At 67.8% G+C, this 14,902-nt stretch overlaps 1 protein-coding gene across 1 annotated transcript in view; it reads left to right on the top strand.

Annotated features, from left to right (window-relative positions):
* Positions 1 to 462: 462 nt before the first annotated feature.
* The window catches only part of SLC6A3 (solute carrier family 6 member 3), a 33,458-nt gene continuing 19,018 nt past the window's right edge, over positions 463 to 14,902 (top strand). Inside the window, exons 1-7 of the mRNA XM_070056922.1 lie at positions 463 to 520; positions 1,886 to 2,203; positions 3,098 to 3,229; positions 9,466 to 9,727; positions 12,109 to 12,247; positions 12,802 to 12,936; positions 14,075 to 14,178. Coding sequence (XP_069913023.1) covers positions 1,924 to 2,203; positions 3,098 to 3,229; positions 9,466 to 9,727; positions 12,109 to 12,247; positions 12,802 to 12,936; positions 14,075 to 14,178 — 1,052 coding nt within the window. The 5' untranslated portion in view covers positions 463 to 520; positions 1,886 to 1,923. The remainder of the gene's footprint in view (positions 521 to 1,885; positions 2,204 to 3,097; positions 3,230 to 9,465; positions 9,728 to 12,108; positions 12,248 to 12,801; positions 12,937 to 14,074; positions 14,179 to 14,902) is intronic.

The raw sequence follows: 14,902 nt of genomic DNA on the forward strand, positions 1-14,902 counted from the left end.
GGGTGGAGGGATATTGTCCTATGCGCGAGGCGGCTGCAGAGAAGGGAACGGCGAGGGAAGGGGTCGGTGCAGCCGCGGGGACAGCGAGGAGGGTGACCGGCTGGGGCTCTGCCGGCGGGGTCCGGCGCCGTTCCCCGCGCGCTCCTCACGGGGTCTCCAAGTCCCGGGCTTCGCTCGGACGCTTGCGCCCTGGACCCCCCGAAGGCCAGAGCCTGTGTGCCGGGCGGAGGCGGTGGTGACCCAGACTGTTCCCGCCTGGAAAGCGCCCAGCTCGGCCACGACGATCCGGACGCAGGGGCCACCGCAGCCTCCCAGCGCTCCGGGTGCCCAGAGCAGGTTGGGGGCGCGGCCCGGGGCGGGGCGGAGGCGGAGCCAGGGCGGAGGGGCGCCCCCGACGGCGGGCGGGGCGGACCCCGCGACCTGATAAGAGCCCAAGCGGCGACCGCGCAGCGCGGTCGGGCCAGAGCCAGCGGAGGCTTCGCGGAGCTCAGCGCTACCAGCATCGCAGTCGGGCGGGCAGGTAAAGCCGGGCGCTCCCTCCGAGGTCTCCGTGCCTCGCCGCCCCCTCGCAGACCCCGGGCTAAGGCTGAGGCGCCCCGGGTGGGGGCTGCAGCCGTCGGAGGCGCAGTCTCCGAAAGTCGTCGGGAGTCGGGGTGCGCGGGGCCGACCGAAGCCGAGGTCGGCGCCCGAGCGAGAGTGCAGCGCGGGCCCTCGTCCGCCGCCGCCGTCAGCGAGCCCAGCCGCTCCTTGCCGGACCCGGCGCGGCTGGGGAGCGCCCCAGATGCGGCCGGGATGGTTTTCCCTCCGAGGGGTTTCACGTCCCGTGTTGAGCAAGCGCGGGGCGCGGTGGTGGGCTCAGCGCTTCCAGGCTCGCGGTGAGGAGGGTCCCCGGGCAAACGCCCGCGCCTGGGGCGCATGGGGTGAGCGCTGGCGCGCCTTGGAGGGCCACGCGGTGGGGGAAGCCTGGGGTTGCCGCTCCTTCCTCCCCTGGATCCCGCAGACCGGCCCCACCCGCTGCCGTGTTTTGCGCGCCTGAGGAACTTGGGGTCGTCACTAGCGGTGGACAGGCAGGAGAGCTGTGAGATTGCATTCAGACCCCGAGGCCGAGGGAAGGGACCCGTGCAAGCTGCTGCTTCCATGGGGTGCGTGCACGTGTGTGCCTGTGTGTGCACACCTGTGTACACAAGTGCCTATGTGTGCACACCTGTGTGGTGTGTGTGCACGTAGCAAGAACAGTGCTGGTGGAGTCCAAAGCCGCCATTCTGCAAATCCGCCTGCTGCATTCCCCACCCCCACACACTGTGCTGCCCCGGCTTCATGGCAGTGACCCGGAAGCAGGTGACCTGCTCGGTGGCCAGTGCAGGAGCTGGCCTGTGCCGCAGGTGAGCGCCTGCCGCAGTGCTGCGTCCATGCCCGCCCGCAGGTGGGCCCCTGCGCTCCGGGCTGCGGGGATGTGATTGGACGGGCATTCTTTGAAGAGAGCGTTGTGACGGTCGTTTGTGTAGACTCGCAGTCAAGGCGGCTGGGTTTGGTTCTGTACCGTGGCTCTCATTCCTGAGTGTGGAGAGCACCTGAGCCCGCGGTCCAGCCCTGAGAGCGTGGCTCCTTGAGCACAAAGCCACCCCTGGAAGCGACATCTGTGGTCGTTGTCAGCAAGCATCACAGGGTACCGGGTGAGGGCGCCGGGCCCCGTGGGCCGTCCCAGCCCCCGTGAGAACCGGCGTCTCCGGCTGTCCTTGGCCCTGGCTCCAAGTCCCAGGAACACTGTTTCTTCCCCACAGGGGAAGGAAGCGCCGGGGCCTCTGCTCCTGGCGCGGCACCGAGGGCCCGGCTGCTAAGGCTCTGTTCTGTGTGTGTTTCTTTCCCACGTGGGCTGCCAACCAAGAGGGAAGAAGCGCTGAATCCTGGGATCGCAGGTCGGCCATGAGTAAGAGCAAGTGCTCCGTGGCACCCGTGGCAGCCACGGTGGCCCCAGCTAAGGAGCCCAACGCCACGGGCCCTCGGGGCGTGGAGCTCACGCTCGTCAAGGAGCGCAATGGGGTGCAGCTCACCAACTCCACCCTCATCGGGCCGCCGCACCTGGAGGCTCCGGAGCGTGAGACCTGGAGCAAGAAGATCGACTTCCTCCTCTCGGTCATCGGCTTCGCCGTGGACTTGGCCAACGTCTGGCGGTTTCCCTACCTGTGCTACAAAAACGGCGGAGGTGAGTGCCCCGGACCCCAGGTGCGCGGCGGCGGGGCTGGGCACGAGAGCAGCCGTCCCCGCGTGGGCGCCCTGGTTCTGGGCTTGCATTACAGCCAGGAAGTGGGACCAGGGAGCCGGGACGCGGGGGTGCAGGCAGAGGCACCCCAGCACCGCTGTTGCCAGAGCTGCTCCCACTTTGGAGGGAAAATTCTCAGGGAACGGTGGCCCCGGGGCCCCAGTTTGCACAAGGTGCCAGCTGCCGGGGACTGCGCCGCAGCCCGGCCCCCGCCGCTGCCGGAGCTCAGCCAGTCCCGCAGCTGTGGCTGTGTGGGGGCCGAAAGCTGGGGTGACGGGAGCGTCCCCGGAAGCCGCGTGAATGGGAGCTCACTCCCGCCTCGCCTCGGTCCTCCCATCCCCCGCCGGTTCCTGCAGTCACCCGCGGGAACCCAGCGGAGAGGGGAGACTGAGGTCTCCGTGCCCAACGACAGAGCTGAGGGGTCCCCATGACTCACCTCTCCACCCCAGAACACAGGTGTGTCCAGTTAGGGGGATTCAGAGGCTGAGCACCGAGACCCCCAGCTGTGTCGGGGGAGGGGCAGGAATAAGAGGAGCAGAGCCCCCCCGCCCCCCCCGCCCCTGCAGCAGCCACTGCCAGCGAACAGCTCCTGCCGTGGGCCCTGCTCTGCAGGCTCCATCCTGCCCCCATCACAGACCCCCGGGGATCAGGAGGGAGGGCAGCCCCCGGGGCCAGGCTGAGGGCGGGGCGTCCGTGCGTCCTCACTGGGGTCTCAGGAGGAACACAGGGCCCTGACGTGGGGGCTGCGCACTGGGCTTCCTGCTGGAGGGTGGCAGCTGGGCCCGAGCCCCGGGGAGGAGAGGCGGCCCCTGAGCGCCGGGCGCTGCCGGCCCGCAGGTGCCTTCCTGGTGCCCTACCTGCTGTTCATGGTGATTGCCGGGACACCGCTGTTCTACATGGAGCTGGCCCTGGGGCAGTTCAACAGGGAAGGAGCCGCAGGCGTCTGGAAGATCTGCCCCCTTCTGAAAGGTAACCTGGCAGGGATGTGGCCCCCAGGCCTCGGGCGCTGGCCGCGACCTCCCCACGCTGCTGTGTGTGCGCCATGCTGCTGCCCGGGCCCTCCCTCGTGGCCCGCAGTGACCAGGACTGGGGCACATTGCCCCGCCCCCAGGGGAGGCCGTCCCGAGGCTCACCTGTGGTGCTGCCTTGTCGGGGAGTCCAAGCGCTGGATGAGATAGCGTCCCCATCTGTCCGTCAGTCTGGGATCCGACCGTCACCTGTCCATCATCCATCCGTGTGCCTTGTCTTTCTACCCATCCATCACCTGCCTGTCACTCGTGTCTGTCATCATCCGTGCATATGTTATCTATCATCTGTCATCCACCCGTATTTACACTGCTGTCCACCTATCAGCTGTCGGGCACTCGTCCATCTTACTGGTTATTCATTGAGCCCTCGAGGCCACTAAGGCCAGGCAGCGACACTGGAGAGCCCAGGTGCCCGTGCAGCACTGACCCCTTCCAGGTGTTCTCCCTCCATCCTCATGGGAGCCTGGGGGCGCCATGTGCCATCTCTGTTGGGGGCCCAGCCCCGGGGGTGTCAGGGCCCAAGCAAGCCGCCTGGCAGGGAGCACAGTGGGGTTGGATCCCAGACCTCGGCACCTGCCCCTGAGCCAACACCATGCCCTGGAGGCAATGGCTCAGGGGCCTGGGCAGGACCCACCCTGACAACCAGCACTCAGTGAGATGACCCAGGGGCCCTGGACAGTCATTGTGGTGTCTGGAGTAGAGTGCGTGTCCAGGGTCTCCCCAGATGTGGTCAGTGTCAGTGCTGGGAGGGGCAAAGCTGCCCGCAGAAGGACGTCCTGGTGCCTGGGGGGCGCTGGCTCTGCTCGCTGGCCTCAGGCAGAGCCCGGGGGCCACACTGTGCTGGGGGAGGGCAGTGCCCGAGGACTCACCTGGACGCTGTGCCAGTCGCTCACCCCAGCACAGAGAGCCGTGGTCGTTAAAGGCGCTGGGGTCTCTGGTCGCCTGTGCCAGACCAGACGTGCCACCTCTCCTTTGCATGCGGCTCTGGCTCGGCCACAGGAACCTAGCTCGCTGTTGGAGACATGGTGCATTAGCCCTGTCCTCTCGGCTCTGCCCAGGGGCCCCGACTCATGCTGGAAGTCGCTGCTGCGAGAGCTTTGGCCGGGGCTGTGGTCGGGTGGCCATGGGGGCTCGGAGCCTGCGGTGAGGAGCGGGTGGGGAGGGGGGTAGGAGAGGAATGGCCCCGTGGTAGCCCCAGCCACGGCGACACCTCCTGCACGTGGCCCCGTGGCCCCCTCTGGAGTCCTGTGTCTCGCCTGACTCGGCCCCCTGCCCTGCCCCAGGATGTGGACTGACTGAATTCACCGCTCCAAGCAGGGACTGGGCTGCGGCCGGCAGGAGGGAGGGGGACACGGGGAGCCCGGCGCGCCGTCCAGCTGTCGCCAAGCCGCCAGGTGCCGACGGAGTCCTTGGGCGAACCAGGGGCACCACGTCACTGCCCGGCCTGCAGGCAGTGGGCAGCCGTCAGGGGCCTCGGCTCCAGTCCGAGACGGGTCTGTGTGCGGGGGCTGGTGTGGGGCCCCCAGGGCAGAATCCGGTCAGAGCCGCCCAGGCTGCTCTGCACCGATCAGTGAGCGGCCAGCAGAGCCAAGCGAAGCCGCCAGGAGGCTGGGCTCGCCCTCTGTGTCTGTGTGGACAGGGCCGCGATTCCTGGATGACGGCGTCCTGCCTGGTGCGGGTCTGTGTCGTCTGTGGGAGGTTGTGAGTGAGGCGGGCGGGCCCTCGGCCTGGCAGTGGCGTCGCACACTGGGGTGCCTGTGTCCAACCCCAGCTCCGCTGCAGATGCCAGCGCCCCGCGGTGACAGCTGAGCATTTGAGCCCCTGCCACCCGCGGGAAGACCTGATGGCGTTCCTGGCCCAGCATCTGGGAGTGAGCCGGCAGGCGGGAGTGCTCTGTGTCCACAGCTCTTCCTCCTTTCTCTGTCTCTGATTTGAGTGCACACACACGCACACACACGTACATGCACACGCACACACACGTACACACACACACGCACACACACACACAGTCCAGGCAGGCACCAAGGACGCCCACACCAGCAGGAGAGGAATTCTCTCCTGCCCCTCGCGGGGACCGGAAGGGCTGCTCCCCGGGGGCCGCGCTGGGTGCTGCTGTGTGGACGGCAGAGGGGCCGCCCTGGGTGCTGCTGTGTGGACGGCAGAGGGGCCGCGGAGCACACGGCTTAGCAGGACTTCCTTCCGAGGCGGCTTCATGGCCAAAGACGAGCTGCGTGTTCCGTGGGCGCCATGGGCGCGCCACCGCCTGTCGCGTGGCATGGAAAGCAGTCACGGTGTTTTGCAGTAGACGTTGGCGTGGTCTGGGACGCCCTCCTTCCTACAAAGGTGACTCAAGCGCACACGGGACCAGCACGAAGGAACCAGAGCGCGCCGCTCTGAGCTTCCCGGGAAGCAGACGAGGAGAAACAGTCCGTTTTTCACTGTTTTCTTCAATTTTGTGTCGTTGAGAGACAGATCCTCCATCTGCTGGTTCACTCCCCAAATGCCTCCAACATCCGGAGCTGGGCCAGGCCAAAGCTGGAGCCCAGAACTCACTCCGTCCAGGTCTCCCGCGTGGGTGGCCCTTACCTGCTGCCTCCCAGGGAGCGGGAAGCTGAGGTCGGGCGGGGATGGCACCTGCACCCAGGCACCCTCATAGGGGACGCCGGGTCCCAAGTGGCATCTTCACCCCTGCGCCCAGTGCCGCGCCCATGAACGGTATCACAGGAAAAGGGGAGTTGGCTTCTGCACCCCATGCTACAGCAGGTGTCGGGAGCCCTGTGGGGCGCGCCCTTGCTGTGATGAGCAGAGACCATGTGACGGACAGGAAGCTGGACTGCGGGGCTGGGTCTCTGGCGGTGTTGCAGGAGCTCCCATGGACAGTGCGTGTCGGGTTCCAGAGCGGGTGTGGGCAGCCGGGGCCAGCCACGGCAGGCAAGTTCCACCCTGAGCAGGGGTGTGGCAGGTGCCACAGTGGCTGGGCTGGAACTTGGTGACTGTGTCCTGCACGCCCCTACCTGGACAGGCTGGCCCCTGGTTCAGACGTCAGGCTGGAGAGTGGCCCTGGGCAGGCTGATGGGCGGTGGCTCCCCGTGAGTGAGTGAGACCCCACGCACGTCACCGGGGTTCGCGGCCCTGCCAGAGGACGCCGGCGGGGCTCCTGAGGGGCCAGGCCAGCAGCTTCTAAGGGCCTGGCTTCCAGCTCAGAGCCCAGGACCCCACAAATGAGACGCTCGCAGCCACCCTGCCGGAGCCCTCCCTCGCCAGGCGCAGGGGCGGCATCGCGGGGAGGGGCCTCGGCTCTGCTGGGGAGGAGGCCAAGCCTGGCCCGGCTGCGGACACAGCGCTGGGTCCGGGGGACCGGGTCAAAGCCCGCCCCTCCTCCCGGAGCCGGGTCCACGCCGCCGGCGTCCATCAGAACTCCCCCGAGCCCCCGAGAGGCTGAGCACGCACACACAGAGCTTTCCCATGGCAGCCTGAGGCTTCTCGCCACCCGGGGGCTCCGGAGACAGTCACCACGCGTGGTCGTTCCCGCTGCTGCTGGCAGGGCCCCCACCCCCGTGGCTGCCCCCACGTCTTCTCCAAGGCGGGCACCTGCACTCCTGGTCCCCGTCTGACACAAACACCGTCAGCACCCCCTTGCCCTCCGCGTGGGAAATGGCTTCTCCGAAGCTAGGAGAGCGAGAAGACACATGACCCCTCCCACCCCCACCCTCCCCACCTGACCCTGCTCGCCCCCACCCTCCCCCACCCTCCCCACCTGACCCTGCTCGCCCCCACCCCCCCGCACCCTCCCCCACCCTCCCCACCTGACCCTGCTCGCCCCTACCCTCCCCCACCCTCCCCACCTGACCCTGCTCACCCCTACCCTCCCGCACCCTCCCCCACCCTCCCCACCTGACCCTGCTCGCCCCTACCCTCCCCCACCCTCCCCACCTGACCCTGCCCACCCCTACCCTCCCACACCCTCCCCACCTGACCCTGCTCACCCCCACCCTCCCCCACCCTCCCTACCTGACCCTGCTCACCCCTACCCTCCCCCACCTGATCCTGCTCACCCCTACCCTCCCACACCCTCCCCACCTGATCCTGCTCACCACTACCCTCCCCCACCCTCCCCCACCCTCCCCACATGACCCTGCTCACCCCCACCCTCCCACACCTTCCCTACCTGACCCTGCCTGCCCCCACCCTACCCCACCTGACCCTGCCTGTCCCCACCCACCCCCATCCTCCCCCACATGACCCTGACTACCCCCACCCTCCCACACCTTCCCTACCTGACCCTGCCCATCCCCACACTCCCCACCTGACCCTACCTACCCCTCCCTTGCCCCTCCCTCCCCCACCTGACCCTGCCCGTCCCCACCCACACCCACCCTCCTTCACCTGACCCTGCCCACCCCCACCCTCCCCACCTGACCCTGCCTACCCCTACCCTCCCTCACCTGACCCTGCTCAACCTCACCCACTCCCACCTGACCCCACCTGACCCTGCTCACCCCACCCATACCCACCTGACCCTGCCCGCCCCTGCCCTCCCCCACCTAACCCTGCCCGCCTCCACCCTCCTTCACCTGACCCTGCCCTCCCTCACCCTCCCTCACCCACCTCCACCTGATCCTGCCCACCCCCACCTGACCTCACCTGACCTTGCTCAACTTCACCCACCCCTACCTATCCTCACCTGACCCTGCCCACCCCCAACCTCCCCCACCTGACCCTGCTCAACCTCACCCACTCCCACCTGACCCCACCTGACCCTGCCCACCCCCACTTGACCCCACCTCACATTGCTTGACCCACCCACCACCACCTAACCCTGCCCACTTCCAGCCTCTCCCACCCTCCCCTACCTGACCCTGCTTACCCCACCCAAGCCCAGCACTCACTACAGAATCTGTGCCTCAAAACCTCATCTTAACCAAACTCCCACCTCCGCTGTGGTGGTCTTGTGTGGCCCTGGGAGTCCTAGATACTTGGGTGTGGTTGGGGTGGCCATGAGTGCCATGAGTGGCCCCAGATGGTGCTGTTGTCTGTGGTCCTGGGGCGTGGCGACACATGGTGCTGTTGTCTGTGGTCCTGGGGCGTGGCGACACATGGTGCTGTTGTCTGTGGTCCTGGGGCGTGGCGACACATGGTGCTGTTGTCTGTGGTCCTGGGGCGTGGCGACACATGGTGCTGTTGTCTGTGGTCCTGGGGGCATGGCGACAGATGGTGCTGTTGTCTGTGGTCCTGGAGTGTGGCGACAGATGGTGCTGTTGTCTGTGGTCCTGGGGCATGGCGACAGATGGTGCTGTTGTCTGTGGTCCTGGGGCATGGCGACAGATGGTGCTGTTGTCTGTGGTCCTGGGGCGTGGCGACACATGGTGCTGTTGTCTGTGGTCCTGGGGCGTGGCGACACATGGTGCTGTTGTCTGTGGTCCTGGGGCGTGGCGACACATGGTGCTGTTGTCTGTGGTCCTGGGGCGTGGTGACAGATGGTGCTGTTGTCTGTGGTCCTGGGGGCATGGCGACAGATGGTGCTGTTGTCTGTGGTCCTGGGGCATGGCGACAGATGGTGCTGTTGTCTGTGGTCCTGGAGTGTGGCGACAGATGGTGCTGTTGTCTGTGGTCCTGGAGTGTGGCGACAGATGGTGGATATGGTGACAGATGGTGCTGTTGCCTGTGATTCTGAGGCGTGGTGACAGATGGTGGGCGTGGCGACAGATGGTGGATGTGGTGACAGATGGTGCTATTGCCTGTGATTCTGGGGCGTGGTGACAGATGGTGGGCGTGGCGACAGATGGTGGGCGTGGCGACAGATGGTGCTGTTGCTGTGGCCTTGGGGGCGTGGGCAGCTACAGAGGGCCATGATGGCCCCAGCGTCTCTGGGTGGCACAGGTGGCATGGGCAGTCTGGCATGCCCCTGGGCAGTCACAGTGGCTTTTTCTGGGTCTCGTGGTTTTGCCTGGGCCCAGTCGTCCCTGACCGCCTGGGTTAGGTCATCCTGGTGGGCCCACAACAGCCCCAAGTGTCCCTGAGTCGGCGACCTGACCTGGCGGAGCCTCCGTGGCTGCGTTGGCAGTGGTGACCTTGGCGTACCTGGGTGACCCCGGGGCACAGGCGGTCCCTCAGAGGTGCCCTGCAGCCTCGGGGAGGTGCAGGGGGCCCTGCCCTGAGCGGCCCCTCTCGCCCCAGGCGTGGGCTTCACGGTGATCCTGATCTCGCTCTACGTGGGCTTCTTCTACAACGTCATCATCGCCTGGGCGCTGCACTACCTCTTCTCCTCCTTCGCGGCCGAGCTGCCCTGGACCCATTGCAACAACACCTGGAACAGCCCCAGCTGCTCCGACGCCCGCCACGGCAGCGCCGGCCACAGCAACGCCAGCCACGGCCGCGCCGGCCACGACGCCAGCCTCAACCACACCTTTGGGACCACGCCTGCGGCCGAGTACTTCGAGTAAGTTGGCCTGGGGGCCGGGCCTGTGGTCAGCACCCTCCCCCGCTGCCCCGGACCTGTCTCCCTTGTTTCTCTCTTCTCGTTCCCTCTTGGGAGCTAAGCTGAAGTGTCGTGTTGTCTAAATGATCGGTGACTGCGCACGACACGCGTCCTTAGCTTGTCCTCGGCACGGGCGGCCGCCGAGTGCCGCCAGAGCTCCAGGGAGTGCCGACGGCCGCGCGGCCCCTCCTGCTGCTGTGGTCTGTCCGCCCTCAGTGCAAGCCCTGAGCTGCTGCCGCCGTTTTTGCCACAAGCAGAAACGGGGTCCTCAACAGCGGTGGCGCTGGGCTGGCCGGGTCACCGTCTCAGGCCTCCCCAAGTCTCTGCCGCCTGCTGTCGCTTCTCTTCCAACCCAAGACGTTGCTCGTGGTGTAGCCCTGCCTCTGTTTCCTCCCTGCTGTGCCTTTGGGGACATTTTCAGTGTGGTACGCACAGGGGATGTGGGGTCGACTGAGCCACTTACAAGTGCGCGAGTCAGGGCGTCAGCGCGGCCACGTTGGGGAGCAGCCCGCACCACCACCCCCCAGAGCACTCGCATGGCGCTGCCCGAGCCGACCTTGGGCCCGCGGCAGTGCCCGTCCGCACCCTGGCGCCCGACCCCGCCCTGGAGCCCATCCCCCGCCCACAGCGCCTGTGCCCTTGACTGCTCGCGGCTCCTGCTCAGCGCCTGCCTTTGCCGTGTCACCTGTGTCCAGTTCCTCTTTGGCGCCCCCCTCTGTGCATTGCGCGCCCTGAGCTCGTCCCCTGGACGTTTGCTGTGCGCTTGCGCGTGCCTGTGGGACATCCGGCCAGGGCTCCGGCTCCCGGGCAGCCCTTACGTCTCCACCGGGGGCTTTCTGGTATACAGCAGCCCCTCTGCCGCCACACTGCCTGGCCTGCATCCCCCTGGCCGCGGCCTGGCGTCCGGCAGGCCCCGTGTTCTCACCCAGGGGACAGGGTCCTCACAGTCCTGCCCCTGCTCACCACCGCTCGGGCCTGGGAAGTCCAGATGGGGGGATCGGGCTCGGCAGGTGTTGGCCCAGGGAGACCTTTCTGTCATTGGTGGAAAGAAGCCCCAGGTGGCCGGGACTGGCCAGGAGAGCAGAGCGTGGGCCAGGTGCGAGGTGAGGAGAAGGGGAGACCCGGGCGGTGGGACACGCAGGGGCGCCCTGCCTGCCACCCCACACCTTGCCTCTGTGAGGGCAACTTGTGCTCAAGAGGATGAGGGTGGTGGTGACGGCTTCATGTGGGAGTCGCCTGCCCGGCCAGGCTGTGGCTGGCGCCTGGGACCCTGCCTGACCCCTCACCAGGCAGCAGGTGGTCGGCAGGGCCTCTGATGCTGGAGTCTGGAGAGACCCAGACCCCCTCCGGGCCCCTCGCTGCCTGGGCTGTTGTGGAAGGAGGTGGCGGTTGTCTCCAGGATCCCCGGCTGACCCACAATCCGCTAACTTGGGTGCCAGGGCCCCTTTCTTGTTCTGGTTTTTAAGGTTTATTTATTTTGAAAGAGTTAGAGAGCAAGAAAAGAGAGCAAGCTTCCATCCGCTGGTTCACTCCCCAGTGGCTGCAATGGCCAAAGCCAGGAGCTTCTCCCAGGTCTCCCACATGGGTGCAGGGGCCCAAGCACTCAGGCCATCTTCTACTGCTTTCCCAGGCTGTTAGCAGGGAGCTGGATCAGAAGAGGAGCAGCCGGGACTAGAACCAGCGCCCATATGGGATGCCAGTGCCGCAGGCTGTAGCTTTACCCGCTACGCCACAGCGCCGCCCCAACACCTGCTCTCCAGGGCAGGGCATGGCCTTCACGGTCAGCCTGGGCTCCAGGTCCAGCCTGCGATGTGACAGGCGTCTGCCAGTCACCCCACTTCCTCCAGGCCACCAGAGCTCGGGTGCTGCTGTCAGCTCCACGCCCTCCCTGCTTTGCGTCCTGTTCTGCCCTGGAGGGTGGATCCCTCAGACCGAGAGCAGGGGCCGCCGTGGCTCCCCATGGGAGCAAGGACAGAGCCTGGGCTCACAGCGCAGCCCTCCGTGTGGCTGAGCCGGGCCTCGGTGTTCAGGAGCGCAGGCACCTGTGTGCCCGCAGTGCTGCCCAGAGCCAGCCCCACGTGCCTGCCAGGGCTCCCGGCTCTGCCCATGGGCGGCAGGGCCCAGAGCTGGGCAGCTTCCACCAGACCTCTCCACGCAAGACCCAGGGCGCCCGTTCCTGCTGTGTGCAAGGGCGGGGTCCGGGGCTGGGCTTTCTGTGGGGCCCAGCAGGCCACAGCTGGCTTCGCCGCCCATCCCCCGGGCAGCCCTTACGTCTCCACCGGGGGCTTTCTGGCGCGGCCGGGCGGGAGCGCCCTCTCCAGAGTCCCCCGCCCTCTCGGCAGGCGCGGGGTGCTGCACCTGCACCAGAGCCACGGCATCGACGACCTGGGCCCGCCCCGCTGGGAGCTCACGGCCTGCCTGGTGCTGGTCATCACGCTGCTCTACTTCAGCCTGTGGAAGGGCGTGAAGACCTCGGGGAAGGTGAGCGCGGGCTGCCCGGCGGACACCTGCTCTGTCGGGGGTGGCGTGAGCATGCAGGTCACGGGGGGTCGTGCAGCGGGCCCATGGCCATGGCTGGGCTGGAGGGGGCAGGGCGTCCAGAGGCAGCACCTACAGTGTGTGTGCAGGAAGACCTGCACGGCGTGTTTTTTTGCTGATGAGAGTGTTGTCGTTGTTAAATGCACGCCAAGGCCACCCTGACCGGGACGGGTCCCCACGTGTGTGGCCGGGTGGTGCGCGCCTGCGGGGCGGGGCCTCCTCTCCCAGACCCCAACGTCTGCACACGGTCAAGGGCGTCGGTGTAGATTCCCCTGTGACTCACGCCGGAGAGCAGCTTCCTGCCGGCTTCGCACGAAATGCAGGAAAGGATCTCGTTCCTCCCGTTTTAATTCCGGGGAGGGTGCCTGGGAGGGCAGGCACGTCACGGGGTCACTCCTGTGAAAGCCTGGGCTGCTGGGGTGCTGGCGCCCCGGTCAGAGCCCCCCCAGTCCCTGCCGCCAGTGCCCGTGCTGCCCGGTGACGCTGCCCCCCCACAGGTCGTGTGGATCACAGCCACCATGCCCTACGTGGTCCTCACGGCCCTGCTGCTGCGTGGCCTCACCCTGCCCGGAGCCCTGGACGGCATCAGAGCGTACCTGAGCGTGGACTTCCGTCGGCTGTGCGAGGCGTCCGTGAGTACGCGGCCGTGTCCCCGGGGCGGAGGCCGCAGGGGCAGCCACCTGGCAGGAACTTGTTCTCCCCTGCGAACACAGCAGGTGGCCACTGCCCGGCCCCTGCCCCTGCTCAGTGGGGAGCCCGAGTGCACAGAGTGAGGCCCCTCTGCAGGCAGGCAGCGAGCAGTCTGAGATCCCCCCCCCGGCTGCCCTGGGCCCACCCCCCCGGAGGGGTGCACCTGCATCCCTCAGAGAAGTGCCCCGGGCGTGGCCAGTGTGTGCCGTGAGTGTGCTGAGTGGCACTCTGCCCACTGCCCAGGGGTGACGATCCGGGCTCCCGAGTGCCCCCCGGCCACGTGAGAGTGGCCGAAACCAGACCGCGCCGGCGCTTCGCGTGCGGTGAGCTACAGGTCTCCTCAGCCCAGGGTGGGCGACGCTGGGCCACAAGGGCTGGAGAAAGCCTGGCCAGGAGAGGCGATGGGCTGGCTGTGGGAGACGGGCCCCCAGGGAGGGCAGAGCAGTCTCGGGCCACCTCTGGAAAGCGGCCCAGGGTGGAGGTGGCCCCAGCGGGAGGCTGCGGGGGGAGCAGCGGTGTTCACCCAGAGTGACTGCCGTCCAGGCACGGGGCCTCCCAGGGAGGCCGGGGTGGGGAGCTCGGTGGGTCGGGTCTGGGAGCGGAGGGGGCTCGGAAGGCTCTGCACCCCCGGCCCGGCTCCCTTTGAACACCCTGTTCCCAGCACTCGAGTGGCCTGAGGCACTGGGCTTGCGGCCCAGGACACACAGGTGTGTGCAGCCGAAGGCTCCTGCAGCCTGGGGCCACGGGCCCCACCCCGTGCCTCCAGCCTCCCGGCGTGAGCTTCTGGTGGCGCTGCCTGGGCGCCCTGGACACACAGGGTCAGCCGGGCGGCAGGTGCAGCTCCACGGGCTCCCCAGCTGGCCCCATTCACGCTGCCTGGGCTCCAGCAGGCTGGGCCGACTTGGAAGGGTTGGGTTGGGCTGTTGGCCACACCCCTCACGTGTCCAGGGCGGCCAGACCAGCACCAGTGTCCAGCACAAGACAGGAAGCAGGGTTTGTGAGAGTGGGTGTGGCCGAGGCACACACCAGGGGGCCTTGGTAAGCAGTGCCCTTCTGGGACCTCCCCTCCCCCTCCCCCAGGTCTGGATAGACGCGGCCACCCAGGTGTGCTTCTCCCTGGGCGTGGGGTTCGGGGTGCTGATCGCCTTCTCCAGCTACAATAAGTTCACCAACAACTGCTACAGGTAGGCCCTGAGCTCCGCGCCGCAGAGGGTGGGAGAACCAGGTGGCCTCGGGGCAGGTAGGCCCTGAGCTCCCGCGCCGCAGAGGGTGGGAGAACCAGGTGGCCTCGGGGCAGGGAGGCCGGCGCCCGCAGAGCCGTTCTGCAATGAGCACCCTCAGTCCCGCGCCGTCTGCTCGCTAGGGAGGACAGAGGCCTTCCGCCTGCTGCTCCCCGCCCCAGTGCCCGCACCAGCCGGGGCTGGGCCGGCTGAAGCCAGCAGCAGGAACTCCCTCTGCCTCCCACGTGGGTGGCAGGGGCCCAAGCGGGAGGCGGGAGCCAGAGCCAGGCCTTGACCCCAGGTGCTGCTGTGGGACGCGTGCCTGCCCCTCCCCGGGGGGCTCCTCAAACAGGAACCCAGCGGGGCAGCTGGCAGCAGGCGCAGACTCGCGGGCTGTGTGTCACCTTCTGAGGGAACCTTCTAGACTGGACATGCAGCCACGTGCCCCCCACCCAGGGCCCCTGGACAGCAACACGGAGCCCCTCCCCCAGGACAGCCCCTCCTCCCACCCTGCCGACCCCTGGCACGCCGCCTCCCCCTGGGTCAGGGTCTCTGCTCTCCTGCCTCGGGGAACTTCCTGGGCGCTCCCCCTACCCTGAGTGACACCTGGCCGGGCGCCCAGGGCCCCAGACCTCCTAGAAACAGGAGCAGCGTTTAGCCTGAGGCCCTCTGACCCTGCAGCTGTTTG

The sequence above is a fragment of the Oryctolagus cuniculus genome, chromosome 14 (genome assembly GCF_964237555.1).
Source record: "Oryctolagus cuniculus chromosome 14, mOryCun1.1, whole genome shotgun sequence".
NCBI classification, from domain to species: Eukaryota; Metazoa; Chordata; class Mammalia; order Lagomorpha; family Leporidae; genus Oryctolagus; species Oryctolagus cuniculus.